This window comes from Zootoca vivipara, chromosome 2 (assembly GCF_963506605.1).
Source record: "Zootoca vivipara chromosome 2, rZooViv1.1, whole genome shotgun sequence".
NCBI classification, from domain to species: Eukaryota; Metazoa; Chordata; class Lepidosauria; order Squamata; family Lacertidae; genus Zootoca; species Zootoca vivipara.
The window spans coordinates 52,203,622-52,224,178 of NC_083277.1; the positions used below are offsets into that span (position 1 = coordinate 52,203,622).

Below are 20,557 nucleotides of genomic sequence, written 5' to 3' on the forward strand. Positions count from 1 at the left end.
ATTTAGAAGGCGATTGGGCTGCATCCGGCCCCTGGGCCTTGGTTTGGGAGTCCCTGAGCATAAGGGAATTTCCCTTTTAAAAGGGGAGAACTTGACAGCTATGTTCCCTACTCCTTGTTTCTCACGTAGATCTTCACTCAACCCTTATTCACTCGCGGGGGGGGGGGGCACACCATTTGGTGGTTCACCTCAGGCGCCAAAATGTCTTGGGCCAGCCTGGACTACAATTCCCATCTTCCCCGACCACTGGTCCTGTTAGCTATATTAACACCTTGGACAGAGGCTGCTTAAATTTCTTACTACACCTTTGTGAATTGTGGGCACCTTTTCCACATTAGGTATCATCGTTTACAAACAGCACAATAGCTTATCTTTCATGTACAGAGAGAGCAAACCCATTCAGTTCATGGAGATGAGCTACAGTAGCTTAACTACACACAACCATTATCTACACAGTTAATCTAGTTGCCACCTTCACAGCATGGAATCCCTCACAGTTAGTTTTAGCTAGGAGAGGTTAGCTTCCCAGTTGTTATTCTCGGTGAATGCCCTTTTCACTGCTCAACAATTCTTAATGCTAGGCCTAGCTAATCACCAGTGCTCTAAGCCAGAGGTTTATTTGGCTAGTAATTCCAGAGGCAAGGGCCCTGTGGCTTTGGTGGTAGAGTCATCTGGCAGCCAGCTGATTCCTACCCCAAACTTTCTTCAGGTTTCTCTTCCCTGCTGAATCAATGAAATATTTCAAAATGTTTCCTGCTCCCAATCATCAGTCTTATACTCTCAACTGTGATCCAAAAACAAGTTAATATGCAAAATATATACCAAAGAGATGGCTAAGCCACACTAGAAGCTCTTGCATTCAGAATTATTGCCCAGGGGCCTTATTTCAATAGGCTGAAGATATAAGGTCTGAACTGGTCACTCAGTGGGACATATATTCACTACAGGGAAGCTTAAACAGAGCAGTCTGTGGTTAAGTATGGTGAAGGAATAGGGATGAGTCGTAACATTATAAGGAGGCAATAGTGTGCAGAGCAGCAGTATAAACAAACAAATCCTCATATGCAACAGTGAGGCATTTAGTATTAAATGTAATGTGAGATTACCTTCCATTTTCACATACACTTCTGGAAGCAAGCTGGGGATGAAAAGGGGCTCAGCAATCACCGCTAGGTAGACCAGATGAAAAGGGTCCTTGTACTTTTAATCACTGCATAGAAGAGGGAATTTTATCAGGCAAGAGGAGGGGGTAGAAACACTGCACCTACTGAAATTTCCACTTTTACAAAACTATTAAAGGTGTAAGGGCCTGACTTCCTTAGCATCCATGCAATCACCATAAATTACATGGAATGAATGTACTTGATGCAATTCAAAAAGTTGTTTATTATTACAGTGTTGGTCATCAAATGAAACAGGAGAAGCTAGAGGCATTGTAGTTAATGTTGTATTTTCAAAAACTTCTCTTGCTTTTCATGGCTAAAAAAACCTCACTAATTTCAGGGCAAATGGGATAATGTTTGCTCCCAGCCCACAGGGCTTGAATACTGCCCTGCTCCCTTGAAAAACAGACACATTTGTGTGTTTCTCTGGGCTCCTTGGGAGTCAGCTAGCCAGTCATGCTTGGAGAAGAGCCAACAACTAGTTGAGAAGCAGGATAGGTGGGAAGGAACAGGTTAAGTAGATTACCATGGAAGCTTGCAAGTCCCACCCCCCACTCTATGCATGCCATGCAGCTATTTTCAGCTGGCCACACCCACCTGTCACTTACCAGACATGATCTGACTAATCAGGTTCAGGAGAGGTAAAGCAGTATCTGCCAACGAACCACTGGGACTGCACAGCTGCATCAATTGTTCCTTTGGCAACGAGGTTTCATTTGGTGCTGCTTAAATCCAACTCCAACTGCAAATCCCACTGGGATCAGCTCCAGCTGGAGGCTCCCAAGCGAAGTCCCCAAGTGGAGTCAATCCCTCTTGAAAGCAGAGCTTGTATTTGGTGCTAAATCAATCAATAAAGGCAAGCCCCACTTTCAGCAGGAATCTTTGCAGACACAGCTTGGATTCAAACCAGGGTTGCAGAGGAAGTATCACCTGACCTCGTATGCAGCCTCGTAGGCAGCCTCACCCACATGTCAAAAGTGGGCTGTAGAGACTGAGCTGAATTCAGTCCCCACTCCCATGCATGCTTCCATACGTAAATCTGGTACCCTCCTCCTGCCATGCCTGAAACTAATATATGTAACAAATACAAATGAACATCTTTAATCTGAGAAAATGGTGGTGTTTTAAGTTGGTAAACTGACTTGCTTTTAACTTAACATATGCAATATGATGCTATGCTTGTTTGCACAGAAGTCAGTCCCAAGGTGTTGGTGCAGCTTATTCCTTAGTAAATATGGTTGTATCCTTTTTTTTATCCAGTTCCCAGTTACTCCGAACAGAGGTGCCATTTTTAAACTATTGAATGAAAATAATTTCCTTTGTCGGTAATATGGATAAATAATTTCTTTTTGTGAAACCAACTTCAGCACATTGCCTGGATTAAGAAATGTTAATAGATGCTTTGTAATGCAATAAACCCCCCTATTCACTGGATACCACTATGTCACGAAATATAAATCTATTAATCAAATTAATGGTTGCTTTTGGCCCTGAGAATTGCACCACTGGCTCAACTTCAAACTATAGCATTCTTCTATATTAATATTCCATAACAGGTTTGCCAAGGTGAAAAAAGGAAGCTGAAACACTAAACTTTTCAGCTAGGTTAGGCTTCTTTTGAGACAGGACTAATTCAGAATCCTCATCTCCAGTGCTATTTTTCTGGACGGGACTAATCCAGAATCCTCATCTCCAGTGCTATTTTTCTGGGGAAAGAGGTGCCGGAACTCACCATGAACTCCTCCTCCTCTTAGAATGGCAATGGCACCCACCTGAGAGGTGTCTGAATTGAGTTCTGGCGAATTCCCCCTGGAGAGCTCTCATTTTTCCTCATAAGACCCAGCAATAATCAGGCAATGGGATTAGTTATTGGCCAACTGCATCTTTGGCATAGGAAGAAACAGACTGGAGATAGACCCTGTGCCATCTCCTTAAGGGGTTAAGATGCATGACAATCTTGACTTCAAGAAATTGAGCTGAACTATTGAGACCTGCCCCACTGCTAATCCATCTCACCCCATTGTACCTGTCATCGCAATTGCTCACTCATCATTTTCTATCAGGTTGAGCAGGTTTGGGGCCCCCAAGAGAGAGCCCCTGCCTTGCGAGACGTGGATCTCATTTGTGAGGAGAGGGAAAGTTCAGACCCAAAGCATAATATTTTTGCATTTCATCTGATTTCAATTTTGACGGCTGCCTTTAAGTTATTCCGCTTGCTGTTGTGTTTTGAGTGGAGAGGAGACAGCAGGGCGGCAGAGTAAGGGGGCTTCTGCAAATATTTGCACGCAACCTCAACAGGCTGTTGTGGAAACAACTATCCCTCCGAAGAGGGAAACCATGCTGTTCCCATGTGATGCCCTTTCCCAAGCATCTCATTGCACCATGTGGATGTTTGCACTGTGGCGTAAGAAGTGCAAGTCAGAATTATGCCACTCCACACCTGGCTTGATTTATCTGGCGGGAGAAAATGTCCAGCGTGACATACAAGCTTTGGGGCCCAACTTGATCCAGGTCAAGTCCCAGATGTGACTGGGCTGTATCTATTCCAGGAGGCTTTGATCACACCTGTGTTTCATATTCTTTGAACAACACCCCCACCAGATATTATTGGGTTCTGAGCATGCCCTGTCTACCTGTACAGTGTATTGAGAAGCAGATTCAAATGCATATACAAGAACACCATTACAGAGTCAGACCAGCCATCTCCCCAAGGCACAGTTGTTTCTTTAGCCAGTACCAGATGCGCTGATCAGAGGAACCGTAACAGCGCGCAGAGCAACAACACAAGAGTACTGTGGTTCTCCACCAAGCTCTCCCTAGTGGTCTCCAACATTTGGTTTTGCTTTTTTGACAGCTGCAGCAAATTGAGTGGATGTTTCCCACAAGTTGACCACAGTTATTCCAGGATCTTTCCCCCTTCCTCCAAGTGTTTTCAACTAGTTTAGATCTCAAGAATATTGTATGTGTATAGCTAGAAGTATTCCACCCCCTGGTATAATCATATCAGGGGTTTCTCCCCACTGCTACCAAAGTGACAGACTTGAAACGATCACTGCCTGCTTCTTTCAGTGTCTTACGACATCTTTGCTGAAGTTCTTTCCATTTTGCTTTAGAGGGACCGGTGCTTAATGCTTTTGCCTTCACATCCCTTTCCAGGTTCATAATACAGATGTGGCAGAGTACAGGGCATACTCTGCTGTGTGCATTTCACACTGAAACCAGCCACTGGCAGCTTCTTCTTCTTTTTAAACGAATTTTTGTTACCAATTCAGCATACTTTTATGTCATGACTCTCACAATGTGAACATTTCAAATGAAAGCTATTTCATCTCCCCCTGTGCATCCATTTGTGGGCCACTGATGTCCATTCAAGGACACAATGTTAGGGTTTTCTGCTTGTTTCTTTTACTAACACAGGAATAACCAAATCAATCCTCTAGTCCAGCGGGCATATGCCTCCCTGCATGGGCTTCTCAGGGGAAAAGTGGGAAGCATAGCAGATCATCCTCTGGCCTTCCCCCACACCCTTTACATATTTGCTTTATAACTGCAGTGGGTATATCCTTTTCTTCCCCAATCTCCTCCTTAATTAGTAAGCACAATACTAATCAGTTCAGTCATTTCATATTCATTCAAAATTGCTGGATAAATGCTATCTGTGCTTTGAAACTTGTGACGTACTCTAAAAACTCTCCTCTTTGAGCATGTTTGCCAACGTGATTCCTGAAACCAAAAAGAAATGGATAAAACAGCAGCAGCCAGCAGCCAAGTACTTAAGGATTTGCACTGCCCCTTTCTGCAGCAAACTGCAGCAAACACTACAATGCAGATAGTGCCTTGTAAAGTGGGAATCAGCCTTTTCCAGAAGATAAGTCAGGTGTAGGGTGCCATCTGGTGGAAAACAAAGAAGTTATGGTCCCACATCCTCAAGGAACATTTTATCACCTCAACAAAACTGAACACATTTTGAGTTTTTGAAATCTGAATATATTTTAATACCTTCGTCCTATTTTTGTTTTAAAATCGTGTCTGTATATTTCTGGCCTTTTGACATGGAATACTGTAAGCAAATTTGAAGTTTTCTAACGTTTCTAAATCGGAACAAGCTTGTTATTATTTTCGTTTAGCCAGCAAGCAGATTAGATAATTTAAGACTACAGAGGGCCAAGTGTTAAACTCTCAAAACCCCAACAAACAAGCCCTTATACATAATCCACAGGGGAATGTAGAACAACTCTCAGGATTCAATGATCATGTTAATTATCTCCATATTCATGCCTTACACACATTTACATTTTTTTGTTGGCCTGCAGTACTTAATCTTCTCAATGTGAATAAAATATATATATGCTGAGATATGCACCTTATGCATAGCTGCCAAGTTATCCCTTATTTTAAGGGATTTTCCCTTATGCTGAATAGGCTTCCTCGCGAGAAAAGGGAAAACTTGGCAGCTATGACCTTATGGTGGAAGCAATGCACATTTAGGGCTTCTACCTGTGAAAAGGTGTGCTTACAAGGCGATAGGGAGATGTAGACACAATCAGCACAAACCATCAGGAAGTTTAATGGCACTTGCAGAGGAGAACTTACTGGTTGATTGCGCACTTTCAAGGTAAGCATTATTCAATGTGACATACTACATATGCTGTATTGCCAGGTTCCATATACCTTACTTAATAAGCTAAGAGGGAGGAGAACAGGGATGCTCCACCTTGCAAGCAGCGCCTCCCTTTCCCCACCAGAGGAAGCAGCTTGTGCAATGCAGGGAGCTACACGCTCCCTGCACTTTTCCCAGGATGGCTCGGGGGGTGGGGGGTGAACCTTTCTCAAATGAGAGCAAAAACAACAGTGCAAGAGTGGCAGGGCTCCTCCTCCTGTGCAATGCAGACATTGCGGGCTATGCAGTCTGTGCCACTATTAGGGTTTTTTGCTCCACAAAGCAGCAGCACTTAAAACTGTCAAATAAATTTACTTGGGATGGGACGTGGCACCTTGAATCCCAGAGGCAACACCCCTTTGGGATTCAAACAACCACTTGCTGTTTCTCCTCCCCCCCCCACTAAACTTATTTGAGAGGAGGGGCAATATATACCTCCATAAAGGGGTGATATTATGGGGATGAACATCAAGGCAGCTCTATAAACATAGGTAAACATAGGTTTACTGGTGCAGATGTACATACAGTTCCCACTTGCCAAGAGGAGGATCGTATCAGGATATTTACTTTATGTATTCACTAACTTCTCATATTGCCATTCATAAAGGTAACTCTTTGTCCAAGGCAGCAATCTTGTGAACACTTACCAAAGAGTAAGCCTCACTGAAAACAGTGGGAGTTATTGCCAAACATGCTTAGGATTGAGTTGTAAAACAAGCATCTTGCATTTTTGTTTTTCTTTAGGCTTTTTAAAAGTATCCTGGTTTATAGGCCTACTCTGGCATCGGGGCATTTTGGGAAACGAGACTTAAAGTGAAACCCATTTTCTTCCCCATTATATACTTCAGTGGATGATATTTTACTGATACCGTACTAGCAAGGACATGTGTCAAATTAAAGCATCATGCTTTTATCCAATCTATTGCTCAAGTCACATGCGGATAACAGGGAGATGAAGGGGCAGGTATTCCTCATTACTTAAGTACATGTTGATCTACAACGTTAGCGATTGTGAGTATAGTTTCTAGGGAATTTGCTGGCAATTCCAGATGATGTTATCAAATGTCATGTAAACCTGAGGATAAGGAATTATATTGTGGCATAATGTGAAAAACGATCTTTCCAAGCAAGGGCAAGTTTTGCTAAAAGCATCATAAAGTAATGTTGTTCCCTTGGAGCATTCTGGGGCGGGGAGGAGATGGCTGTCCTTTATGGCTGAATCTTGTTCACCCAACTCTTACCTGCATGGGCATGGCAAGTGTCAGCAGTAACTCGTTACAGTTCAACAGAAAGTTAAGGCACCATGCTGCAGCCAGCACCTCTGCTGCTAAGTCCCAAAGAGTGAAAATCCAGAGGGATGGCATCCATCCCCATGCCAATCCTACTTTGGTGTGTGGGGAAGGCAGGTTCCCAGTAAGGCAATATTAATGACTATCTCCCTCAGCAAACCTGCCTTTTCCTTCAACTTAATCAAGTTCTATAGGATGATCTCAAAACGCGTGGCAACATTCCATGCCCCTCTACAAGTGAGGGGCACAGGGAGAGTGTGTGATTTGCCCAACGCCATACAGGATATAATGGAGGTAGAATCAAGGCTTTTCCATGATGCCTGGACTCCCACTGAAAATTTGAGATTGCTGGATCTTTGAGAACTAGGCATGCCTTGCAGCGGAGAAAACCAGCTAGGTGTCAATAGCATCAACCCGCAAAAGGGAAGAGGGAACCAGGGGGAGCTCGATTAATCCTGCAGCTTAGAATTTACCCTGCTTTTCCAGTTGCTTTGGCCTTGGGTTTGGTATGTGGAGAAGGGAATCACGTGGCAGAAGAGTGCAGCATTGGTGTTAACGGGAGAAGCGGCAAAAGGAGCCAGTGATAAGGCAATAACGCTCTGCCACAAAACCCAAGAAACCTCAGCGGTGAGAACCTCAGTCCTACAAACCTGGTGCTTGAGGATTATCCTTTAAAACTTAACATGGGTAGCTGGTGGTGATAAAGAGCTGGAGCTCTGGGACCTGATGCAGGAACTGTGCAAACAAGGGTCTTGACTGTAAGTGCTTTGGTAAGGAGCAGAGAAACAGTTGCCGACACCTACAGAGCCCCACTTTATATGTACTGGTGGAAGTGTACGTTTCTGCTTCCAACATGCTTTGCCCCCCTTGTGTACCACTCAGGGATGCTGGAATGCAACAGTCTGCTTTGGGTGTGATCTCAGCAAGCCCTAGCCCTCAATCAAAACATCTAAGGCCTATGTCCCCTCTAGCAGGGTCCCGTCTCAAAATAGGAAGCAATGCAGGTTTTCAGCTTCTCTCTCTCCCTTTCTCTTTCTTTGGTTTCTCTCTCCCTTGGACTGCTGCCTTCTGCTCTGCCTGCCCCTATTCAGGCCTCTGCTTGCAGGGGAAGGACACTGGCCAGTGCAGCGATGAGGTGGGCGTAGATCTCAATCCCGCGAAGGAAGACCTGCTCATTCAGGAACTCGTTGTGGTCATGCAACAGCACAGGGGTGCGGTTCATTGGGGAGAAGCCGATAGCCGGGTGTCCTGCCTGCAACACAGTGGGAGGAGGAGGAGGAGGGGGAAGAGGAGACAGGAGAAGCTCAACCAAAGTACTGGGAGAAATCAAATGACAATATAAATGCGCAGAGGAAATGCACTTGCACTCACCGCTCTGATATAGCGGCTGTCTGTGGCAGCAGGGAAGATCTCGCATTGCAGCTTCAAGTTCCTGACAAAGACAGAGATACTATGACAGGGGAGCTCCCATTGCTAAGCTAGCCTTTACTTTCTCCTGCCAAGGAGGCTCCATGCTGTCTGAAGGCGGGATTCAGATGGTGAGAATTTTTAAAAACAGAGCACAGGGTGCCTCGGATGAACAGAATGGGAGACGTTGGGAAGGGTGAGGGTAAATGGCCACTCTCCTTTTTCTCCATACTGATCCCTAGGGGAGTCTTTTTTTTCTGAATGCCTTGAATGTTAGGTTTCCCCCCTCACAACACCCCTCCCTCCAAAATGATGCTGTGTTTACAGTTCCTTCTGTGTCTGGCAGGTGGAAACAGCCACCAGCCTCCACAGGTGTCTTCAGAAGAGTGCGTGTGAGAATGGGGGGAATTCTTACTCACATGTCCCTGCAGGTGCCACTGAACGCCTTCCACCAGGGGTCAGATTCCTCTGTGGAGGTCACCGACTGATCCGTGTATTTCTAGCCCAAAGAAAAGGGTAGAGGGTGAAGCTTGGAGGAGGCAACAGGGCACCTACAGTGCAGGAGACTTGTGGCAAGGGCTCGGCAGAAGCAGCAGCAGGAGTGCGAGAGGTTGGGGGAGACAAGGCAGAACAGAAGGGCAGCCATATTGAGAGAGGAGAGGCCCAAGAGGGAGATGGAGGAGAGAGGGAGAGAGAGAGGCAGCAGCAGCTGCAGCAGCAGCAGCACAGGCGGACATGTAGCCATAAGCCAGGAACTGAGCTATGCGCCTAGATCTAAGGGGGTGGCAACAGGCTGCTGGAATATTCCCTCGTCTCCACAGTTACCTGGTGGAACTCATAGCTAACACCTTCCCCAGCTGCCCGGCACCAGGCTGTGAGCTGCTCCTCAAATGCCTGCAGAGCAGAAACAAAGCAACATGGAGTGTTATTTATTTCATACAGGAATTGCTTCCTGTGAAACATCTTGAATCTGTTTAACAATAAAAACATCAACAGTAAAAACATATAAAAGTCATTTCAGATACAATACAGATAACAGACCGGATTTTTTTTAACCCAACTTATAAGGCTTGTTTAAGAAAGCACAGTCTTCAATAGGTGCTGGAAAAATAAGAGTCTCTCTGATCTGTACGTAGCAGGAAGGAGTTCCAAGGGGCAGGTACTGCCACGCTAAAGGCAATGTACCATACATTGTACAGAAAGGACCTTCTGATGAAACGGTATCTGCAGAGGGTTCTCTCCTGCAGAGTGATCAGTTGGGTGTAAAAGGGGTTAGTTGATCTCAGGATGATTCTGTTTTCGATTTATCCCACAGTCCTTCTAATTCATCCCAGAATCCTCTGCACTCCTTCCTGCCATGGTTAACCACCATTCTTACCCCCACAAATGTAAAAAATCAAATGCTCCTTAAGCTTAACCACTGATCCAAGGATCCATGCTGGCTTTGAACCATGCCAAACCTCAGAAGCTTCCCTCAACTGCTTCCCCAACTGGCTCCTTCCTCTCTTGCAGCCTCTGAAGGCGGGTCCTGCAACTGGAAACGATCCTTCAGGGCAAGGAGGAAAAGTGGAATGGGAGACTCTTGGCGGTACCTTACAGACAAAGAAATGAGCCCCTTCAATTCTCCTAATCATAACCAGTAAGGGTTGCAAGGTGCTTCCATGTGATCAATGATAACCAATGCAAGACAAAAAAATATAACATTTTGTCATATTTTATAGGATCTTTCAAACAATTTTAACACAAGAAGCCTAGGAACGAGAGCTCTAGGTGACACAGTCCAATGCAGGAAGAATAAACATACACTTCCCAGCCATTTCCCAGTAAGCATATTCCAGGCAATACCCCACAGCCTGAAACTTAGTCGCCATTCCCCTACCTCCTCCTTTCTGTCAGTAGCCAGATACTGTACCTTTAAATCTACTGTGGGAGGGATGCGGATGTCAAAGGCAGCAGACATCTCAGAAGGGACCACATTGAAGGAGATGCCCCCATTGAGCATGGTCAGGTTGAGGGAAGTGACGTCACCCAAGGTAAGGTGCTTCTCTGATTTCAACCTGCAAGAAACAAGGGAGAAAGACTTTCACCCCACATCTTTGAAACTCTGCACTTAATTGCTCCCTAAGTCCCAAGGGTGAAGAAACAGGAGGCTAAAATCACTGTTCCAAGTATTGGTAGGAACAGTGGGTATTTTCAATCGTCAGAGCAGCTAACATTCCCACCCATAAGAAGCGGAGTCCAAATGACAGGTGACTCATACAGCAGCTTACAAGTGGTCTTGGAAACATAGACATGTTCCACTGCAAGCTTCTTGACTCAGGAACAATGAGTGCCACTATTGCTGGGATAGGGGACCAGTGTCCCTCCAGATGTAGTTGGCCTACAACTCCCATCATCCCTCACCACTGGCTATGCTGGCTGGAGCTGGTGGAAGTTGTAGTCCAACAACATCTGGAGGGCCATGGGTCCGTCCCCTCCCTGCAATAAAGCTTCTCTGCCCTTGCCCAGCACGGTTGTTGCTCATGGGCTCTAAGACAACCTGGATGTGTTGCTCAACCCATGCAGATGGCAATGAGTCACACATCAATGTGGCCCAATGAATAATGCTAGCATCGGTCCTAAGGGAGGGCTCTGTCTCAGTTACGAGGACAAACTTAAGGACTGAAAGGCCTTTGCATATTAGAAATGGTCGCCAAATAAATAGCAAACAAAAGTGAGCCATAGAGAAGGTCAGGAGAAGCCCCCTTCCCAACACAGTCAGGCTTCCTGTAGGGGCTCCTTTTCCCCCTCACCTTTGTTTCTCACGCTCTCTAAACTCCAGGAAGGAAGTAATCACTCTGTGCTATGGGCAAGAAAGCAGAAAAGTCAATGCAACAATATGGAAACATAGATACATATTCTAATGAGCAAATGTTTTTCAAGGTGGCCCAGCAGCTGGATGGCATCAGGCTCAAAGGCTTGGGTAAAGAAAGGTCTATGAAAACAGACCTCAGCTCAGATGGCTGAAGGCATTGCTTTTAGATCTAAGCAAACAATTCTGTCCCCTGCCAAACAAAAGCAGCCTCGCCTCCCACGCCACTTCGCCCCTATTCCTAATCTCTTACCATCTTTTCAGCAGCTGTGTTCTCAATGAATCTGGATCCATGTCCTGGGTTCCCTTCTACCTTCACTTTAATCCCTGCAAAGTATTCAGAGGAAGCATAAAACATGAATGATAAGCAAAGTAGTCAAAGCAACACCTTGATGCCCAACTCCTACAGTAAGTGAGAACCACGTTCAACACATCTTTTAGACTGAGGAAGTGTGCCATAATCCAAAGGATCAACATACACAAAGAAGACAGAATAGTATTGGAGTGTTGCACAGACCCCCAAGGCTGACGAGCCAAACTGCTTCTGCAGTTGAATAGTGGGCTTGTTTCTTCGGCAGCAGGAACTGTTGCTGCAAAAGCCCCTGCAACCTCGCTGAACACATCATTTGCACCCATATTGTATACACTGTTTCTCAACTTATGAGGGGAAATGGCATAGTCTATACTTAAGAGCCCCATTTTTAAAACATAGTGCACCCAAACAAATGAAAACAAAACTGCATGCAAATGCTTCACATTGCAAACTGTAGTGCAACGTTTTGTGTTACAGTGAATTTTCAAAGGACAAACAGAAAGGTTATTCCTACAAATGGAGAAAGAAGGGTGGAACGCATACCTCTGTCCTAGTTTCCATATAGCCTGAATCCATGTCAAGAGTAGGTACAAGGAAAAAAATTGTTTCCAAGTTGTATAAAGCCCCTCACTATTCAGAAATGCTCTGTTGCATAAATTCTGAGTGGATATGTTTGGTGAGAAGCGAAGTTACAGGGAACCAGGCAGAGGGCCTTCTTGGTAGTGGTGCCCGCCCTGTGGAACTCCCTCCCATCAAATGTCAAAGAAATAAACTGACTAGAAGACATCTGAAGGCAGCCCTGTTTAGGGAAGCTTTTAATACTGGATGAATCATTGTACAGTGGAACCTCGGTTTACGAACACCTCGGTTTACGAATTTTTGGTTTACGAATGCCGCAGACCCAGCAGGAACGGATTAATTCACTTTCCATTACTTTCAATGGGAAAGTTTATGAACGCTTCAGTTTATGAACAGACTTCCGGAACCAATTACACCCATGCTTCAGGTTAAGTATGCTTCAGGTTGAGTACTCCGCGGACTGTCTGGAACAGATTAATCCACTTTCCATTACTTTCAATGGGAAAGTTCGCTTCGGTTTATGAACACTTCAGTTTATGAACAGACTTCGGGAACCAATTGTGTTCATAAACCGAGGTACCACTGTATTTTAATATTCTGCTGGAAGCCGCCCAGAGTGCCTGGGGAAACCCAGCCAGATGGGTGGGGTATAAATATATTATTATTATTATTATTATTATTATTATTATTATTATTATTATGAAAGCAGGGCTTTTTTACTATCATGGAGTAGACCCTATAAGATTTTCCTCCATTATCTCCCTAACAGTTGTCCACATCAATGGATGAACAATAAAACTCTTTCCATTTGTGGGCATCATACTAATAGGGCAACAGGGATGGGCTAGAGCACCATAGGAATAAATTGAGGAAGAACATAGGAGATAGCAGTAAGCCAGCAGATGAGACATTGGATTGTGGCATTATCCCAAAGAGAGGGAGCCAGAAAGAAAGCATGGGTGAAGGGGATAAAATGTGAGGCAAAGCCATTTAGGAAGGGAAATAAAGGCAGCAAACTATAGTAAATCAGCTTTATGGCAATGTTACCATTCATATCTCCAACAAAAGGTGGATATCCTGTTACCTTGATATGAATCCCCACTCCCTTTTACAGATATACAGCAGGGAATGCTGGCAATCACACTTATATGATCTGTTAACACTCACATGTGAATGCCGACTTTCAGACATTCACTGCAAAATTATCCGAATTCACAAGTTACAAGCCGTTACTGAAAATTCCAAGGTTTTTACAAAACCACTCAAGGAAGGAGGCTTAAAATTCCAAGTTCATTCCAGTGATGTAACTGTGACTAAAAAATCCACAGATTTGAATCTACTGTGAGAGTGAAAAACAGCTGTGGCTAAGAATTATGAAGTCCCAAACCAATTTCAACAGGATGCTGGACTCATTATCTGCTCTGGCTCCTCCATAAAGCCCCAAAAGCTCTAGGAAGGGTAACATGTGTGACTATTTTACAGTGAAGACAGGGGTATGGCAAAACTCCAGAAACTACTCAGAAGAATTCGTGACTTCCCTGTGAAAGAGGCTCAACCATTCTTTCTTTCAAAAGACATTATCTCTCCCAAGATCTGTATTGAAAATGCAAGCAAACATCATGTAAGACCAGAAGTGGCCATGAGGGAACCACAAATAGAGACAAAAATCCAAGCACACAAACACAGAAGGAATCCCGGATTGTACTCACACCACGGACATTTTTCGCCATAGAATACAGTGAAAGTGTCTGTTGGGTTTGCCAGGCCTGGGGGAAGAGAGAGAATGGAACTAGCAAACAACACATTTAGCTAGAAGACACAGTAGGCTTTCTGAAGTGCCTTTTGACCAGGAAACAGACCATCGGCAAAGTGGCTGAGAATTCATTAAACTTATGCAAGTGAGTTCATCACCAGTAAAACAAAGTTCATGCACCAGTAAAACAAAGAATCTTCACCACTGTATGCCCTTCTTTGACAGCAAGCCTGTGAACTAACAGAATCTCATTCTCTCTCTCTCTCTGGCAATGAGAGAGGAAGTATGCCCAGGTAATCACTAAGGATAAACCGAAACAAAGGTAAAGCAAAATGTACGGGCTGGTTCCCTCCTACATACAAGTCCAAAATAGCTTCCCTGATGGGAGCCTCACCTTCATCCAAGGCAAAGCCAACGTTAAGGGTTGCAAACTCAGGACGCTTCACAAACATTTCCATCCCCTTGTGGCCCCCGATCTCTTCATCTGCAGGGGAGGGGAAAGAGACCAGGTAAGTGAATCACCAATCGCCACATAAACACCTTTGCTTTCATTCTCCAGAGACCAACCACACCTCTCTCTGCACTTGAGAGTCAAAATGGGCCCAAGAGCTTATGGCAGGCATCCCCAAACTGCGGCCCTCCAGATGTTTTGGCCTACAACTCCCATGATCCCTAGCTAACAGGACCAGTGGTTGGGGAAGATGGGAATTGTAGTCCAAAACATCTGGAGGGCCGAAGTTTGGGGATGCCTGGCTTATGGCAACTCACAGTTCCCTATGAGAACCTGGAGGGATTTCACTTGTGGTGATTCAGCTCACAGTGATGATCCACCTTAGCAATGACACAGAGATTTGTGATGTTCGAATTGTTTCCTGCTGTGTAGCAGGAGCCAGTCAGTCTGTTCAGGAGAGCCAGGAAACTGCAGAACTGTACTAATACTGAAAAGGCTGCAGAAATAGCAGGTATCAGTATCTTGGGCTGCAACAGAGGGCCAGAAGAAACATGCCATGGGAGAACGGTGCTTGGATCCCCTCTGATGTATTTTTATTGAATCAAACCTATGTGGTTATATGTTGCAGAGAAGGGAGGGGGACATGAACCTATATTGCAGTTAATAGCAGCAGTTTGTGGGGATGGGGGGGAGTGATTAAGTCATGGAAGTAGTGTGAAGGGAAAGGGTTCAACCCCCACCCCTCCAGTGGCATGGTCTCAACCCAAATTGGGAGGCACCACGATTGCTTTTAACCACAAAAAGGGCATAAGGAGAGGAGAACACAGATCTTCCGTTTACATCCAGTCAGGCCCAAAATCCTTGGTTGTGGTACATGCATCCTCTGCAGGTGCCCTCTAGCGTTCCAAGGATGGAACAAGAATGGCTGTCTATTAAAAGGATCTACTGTACAAGCAAAAACCTTGTTTGGGGCAGCTCCAAGACCACATAAAGAAAAGCCCAGCTGGATCAGGCTACAGGCCCACTTAGTCCAACAGCCTAGTCTCACAATGGCCAACCAGATGCCTCTGAGAAGTCAGCAAGCAAGGCTTGAGTGCCACAGCACTTGTGATTCCCAGCAACTGGTATTCAGAGGCATACGGCCTCCAGCAGTGGAGGAAGAACAGCTGCCGCCGCCACTACCAGGTGTTAAATTCTGGTTCCCCTCAGCCCCCTCCTATAGCATCTCTTAAACAGACAACCACCAGAGGAGACCACAAGGATGGTGGTGACTTATTTTCTTTTGTTTTGGGTGAGTCTGGTTATTGAGAGGGGATTGAGGACAGTGGATACAGTGAAGGTTTGTATGGCAGGGATTAAAAGGCTGGGTTGACTTGCCTGGTGTAATTTATAAGCTGAGAGAGGGGAGAGGAGGGATATGAACTCCTACTACTGCAACTGTCTTTTGGGAGGGAAATCTAAGGAAAGAGGAAGGATAGCCCTTTTAAAGCTCATTCAAAGGGGTTGAGATCAATATGGAAGGAGGAGAAAATATTAGGGGCAAGAAATATAAGTAAATGGGAAAGAATAAGCCCTTGGTTAACTCACCTGGGACAAAACTCATATGAACAGTACGTGGGAACTGTCTTCCTTCGGCTTTCAGTTTCCGGATAGCCTCTATGTACCTGGAAGGAAATGAGCCTTATTTAGTGGCTGATAATACCCTGGGAGAACCCAGAGATGCTTGCCCTACACCCAGTCAGGATCATGCACAGGTGCAGGAATGATAAAGGAGGGAAAGGGAGGGTGGGTTTTTGGGGGGTGGCGACTAGAAGGGGCCACTGCAACTATGTGAAGAGTCCATTGACTTCTAAGATATACCATACAGGGCAGAGCAAGACAAGCAATTCATATTAACCACATATTACTGTAATAAGAATTTGGGGGTGCTCCTGGTTCTGCCTTTATTGCTGGAGGCTCAGATAGCCTTGGTGGCTATGAATGCCTTTACAGCTAGTCCGCCAACTATGGCCATTCTCATAGTTTGGTCACAGTAATTCATGCATTGGTAATATGCTCTACGTGGGGTTACTCTTGAGCCTGGTCTGGAAGTTCCAGCTAGTGCAAAATGCTGCAGCTAGAGTGTTGATGCAGACGGACTATCGCCAACACACAACTCCAGTTCTCAAAAGCTTGCACCGACTGGCTATATGCTACTGGGAGAGGTTCGAGGTTCTTATATTAATTTACAAGGCCTTTACAACTTGGATCCAGGATACCTCAAGGACTGCCTGGTTCCATAGATTCGTGTCCGACCACCGATGTCATTGAGTCACCATCAGGGATCCCCCATGGCTCGGATGCAGTTTGTATCTACCAGAAGCTGTGCATTCAGTACATGGGCGTAGCCAAGGAGGGGGCAGGGGGCAGCTTCTCCTCCTCCCCCCATCAAGTAAAACAATAGAAATACTTAACTAACTGACCAATCACGTCAGTTCTGCCCCCCAAAAAAAAGTCTGCGCTCCCCCCCAGCAAATATCCTGGCTGTGCCCATGCTTCAGTACTGTGAGCTTAATTTTATGGAACTTCCTTCCAGTTGAGATCAGACAAGTTCCCCTCCCTGTTGGACTTCCGATGACTACTGAAGACTTTTTTGTATTCAAGCAGGTATTTTAACTGAATTCTGATTTTATGGTTTTAGATGACTTTTATTTTTATTGTGTTGAGTTACTTGTATACTGCTTACGATGTAATTGAGCAGTACATAATGTAGTAAAATAAAAACAAAATGGCTACAAAACAGGGCCAGCTCTAAGGTAAGCCCAGGTGGTGGTGAGAAATGGGGCGGGCGCTGGAGCGATCATCTCACCATGGCGCCCGGGCGCCCGATATACTTAAGACGGCCCTGCTACAAAAGTTATACAGAACTTTGCTACTTGCAGGATTTAACCACCCACATACTATTCAGGCAGCATTTGTGTGTATTAGCAATCTATCTATTCATGTTTACCTTTGGGCCACTGAACCCATTACCATTTAACCCAAGGCACACTGGCCAATCAGGATTAAGTTTTCCACTGACTTCTGAACTCACTAAAGTGCACTAATTGAAATGAGCACTCTACATCCGGCATCCCCAAGCTGCAGCCCTCCAGATGTTTTGGCCTACAACTCCCATGATCCCTAGCTAACAGGACCAGTGGTCGAGGAAGATGGGAATTGTACTCCAAAACATCTGGAGGGCCAAAGTTTGGGGATGCCTGCTCTACATGAACTACGATAGGATGAGATAATCTTCTCAGTCATGTGTCCTCTCCCCCACCATGGATGGACTTACTGGATAGAAACACATTTCATATCTTGGGCTCCACGTGCATAGATGTTTCCTTCAGAATCCTTGAAGGCTGAAAATGGATCATAGCGCCAATATTCCTGTAGGAAGGAAAACAGCACAGAGCACCTCAGGAGGATGGGAGTGATGGGAGGACATGAGGCACTGAAAATGTGCCATCCTAGCTATTACAGCACAGGGGAAATCCTATGTATTTTGAATATTAGGAGCAAATATATGAGATCTTTGATTCCTCTTGTCTGGAAAGACTCTCAAATGAATATGTCGGACACTCAAGTACTATCTTTGGGCCAAATCACTTCCATATAACAAAGACAAACAGGAATATTTCCCCACTGTGATAGATTGAGTTGTGATAGCAAACTGACACCTGTAATGTTGCCAGTGGCGGACGAAGGTGGGGGCGGGGGGAGCGGTCTGGACCGGGTGCCATCTCTAGGGTGTGTGTGTGACAAAATCCCCCTGTGTAGATCTTCACAGTGGCGCTCTCCCATGCCGGGCATCTCAGGCACCCCGGCAGGCAGCGCTGGCACCCCTGGCGGGCATTGCACACACCCACTGATCCCGCTTCCTTCCTCTCCCCTTCCCTTCCCCCTCCATTATTTACTTGCCTGCTTCCTTCCCGTCCTCTCCCCTGCCTGCCTGCGAGCGTCCCAGTGGTGCGCCGCCAGCCTCCCAGGACACTCGAAGGCAGGCAGGCTGCAGAGACGCTTTGGTTTTGGTACGCTTTGGTTTTGGAACAGACTTCCGGAACGGATTAAGTTTGAGAACCCAGGTACCACTGTATTAAAGAAACCATCTAAATGCCTGCAGCTCTTTATTTCTCCCTGTAGATGGCACTCTGCTGGTATAAAGCTGGGGACTAGAATAACGAAAAGGGCAGAGTTTCCTTGAGTTTAAATTATAGGGCTTACTCAAAGGTATCTTGTATCTCATCCCTCAACTGTTTTAATCCTAGAAAGTGTGAACTCTATGGTACGTAAAACTAATCCCCCAGGATGACACAGGTGTTGGCGTGAATGAAAATGCATCACACCAATATGAGCACCGTCACCTGTGCCCTCTATATATTCAAAGCAAGAAGCAAGCAAGGATTGTCATGCTTCCCTGGGTCTTTCAAAGCATTCTGAAGGAGGGGGCACATTCGTACTCTTTCTGAACAGCAACAACACATGCAAGATGCAGGGACCTGAATCCCCTTCTAACCTCAAACACCGGCACAACATCTGTATGGGAATTCAGCAGTATGGAGCGGAGATGTGGGTTTGTGCCTTTCCAGGTCAGGATGGTGATCACACGGCCAGGGCAGACCTGCAACAGAACACTAAGTCAGTTGTGGGTTGCTCATCCTGTCACTAGATCAGTATGGACAAAGCTCCGCATATGGCTCCCAAGTACTTGGAAACGGTTTTTCTAAAGGTAGTAACCTCTCTGTGTGCAATCCAGAGGCAGCAAGAGGGGCTGATGGATGTTGATGCTGAGAGAGAAGCACCCTGTTCTGGCTCACACTCTCTTACCTTGTTGTGGCTTGGACTTTATATTCATTTTTTAGTTTCCATAGGGTCTTATTTTCTTCTCTGCAAATTGTTCCATTAAATTAAGCAAGAATCCGATGGACAGCAAGCGCACTGGAGCCTTAAGTTGGCTTTGTCTCAATTCAGGTTTTTGCAGTGGCCACTTTTGGGAAAGTAAGTATCACCATGAGGTGACGAGGCAGGAAAAAGGTTTTAAAACTGCCACTTGTGGGGCAAATGGGTAGCGAGGGAAGCATTATAGGTGAGTAGTTTCTGTAGACTTGTTTGCAAGGCTGAGCACAGTTTGGGTTGTATTCCAAACAAGTTCTACTCAGTAGACCTACTGGAATTAATGAATCCGAGTCACTCAGGTCCATTAATGTCAATGGATCTACTCTAAGTAGGACCGGCATTGGATACAACCCTGTTCATTGTGAGTTAAAGAAACAGTTGGGAGATACAGTGCCACAGGCTGAATCAAAATGAGCCTCGGAATTCAGGCAAAAACAGTGTCTCCTTACGGCGAAATCAGGCAGCCCCAAACTGCTTCTGCAGATCCAGGTTCATACCTTGGAGTCCTCCAACGGCATAATAAAATGCAGTACTTTCCAACACAGAGAAGTTCCAGAGGTCACTAGGCGGAGTCCGGAACAGATACAGGACTCTGGGAAATTCATACAGGCTTATGATTGCCAGTCCTTTTAAAGTACCCTTGACTATCATGATAAAGATTGAGGTAGAGGCAAACTCCAATATTTGAAATTGACCCATTGACATTTTAACATTTTTGGTGGGGAATTGGCCTTTACCAACACATAGGAATAGAGAAAAGAACACAACTCATTCCTTTTAAAAAAAGTTTTAGTTTTTGCATGGCATTAATTTGTAACAATAATCAGTCTAAATACAGGCCCTAATGCGGGAAAGGTCAGGCTGGATCTGTTCAAGAATAGACTGAGAACATGGTAATAAGAGATTAATGGGATAGCCAGCTCATGAAGAGATTATAGGCTGCACGAGGGCTGCAACAAATTATGTTGTTGTTTAGTCGTTTAGTCGTGTCCGACTCTTCGTGACCTCATGGACCATAGCACGCCAGGCACTCCTGTCTTCCACTGCCTCCCGCAGTTTGGTCAAACTCATGTTCGTAGCTTCAAATTATAAAACAACAAATTATAAAACAAATTATAATATAAAACAGCCAATATGAGCACCAACATGATCAGAATGCTTCCCATAGCGTGGC

The 20,557-nt window shown here is 45.2% G+C and overlaps 1 protein-coding gene across 7 annotated transcripts in view; it reads right to left on the reverse strand.

The window, feature by feature from the left end:
* Positions 1 to 1,286: 1,286 nt before the first annotated feature.
* Positions 1,287 to 20,557, reverse strand: part of ACY1 (aminoacylase 1) — a 39,464-nt gene continuing 20,193 nt past the window's right edge. For 5 of the 7 annotated variants that reach the window (XM_060271516.1, XM_060271515.1, XM_035106091.2 and 2 more), the window contains 12 exons: positions 19,004 to 19,108; positions 17,783 to 17,877; positions 16,054 to 16,130; positions 14,410 to 14,499; positions 13,972 to 14,028; positions 11,624 to 11,697; positions 11,312 to 11,361; positions 10,432 to 10,576; positions 9,345 to 9,413; positions 8,939 to 9,018; positions 8,484 to 8,544; positions 1,287 to 8,364 (listed from right to left, as the gene is read on the reverse strand). In XM_060271516.1, the coding sequence (XP_060127499.1) occupies positions 8,200 to 8,364; positions 8,484 to 8,544; positions 8,939 to 9,018; positions 9,345 to 9,413; positions 10,432 to 10,576; positions 11,312 to 11,361; positions 11,624 to 11,697; positions 13,972 to 14,028; positions 14,410 to 14,499; positions 16,054 to 16,130; positions 17,783 to 17,877; positions 19,004 to 19,108 (1,068 nt within the window). In that variant the 3' untranslated portion in view covers positions 1,287 to 8,199. The remainder of the gene's footprint in view (positions 8,365 to 8,483; positions 8,545 to 8,938; positions 9,019 to 9,344; positions 9,414 to 10,431; positions 10,577 to 11,311; positions 11,362 to 11,623; positions 11,698 to 13,971; positions 14,029 to 14,409; positions 14,500 to 16,053; positions 16,131 to 17,782; positions 17,878 to 19,003; positions 19,109 to 20,557) is intronic. The other 2 variants (XR_009557113.1, XM_060271518.1) reach the window with 2 other exon arrangements.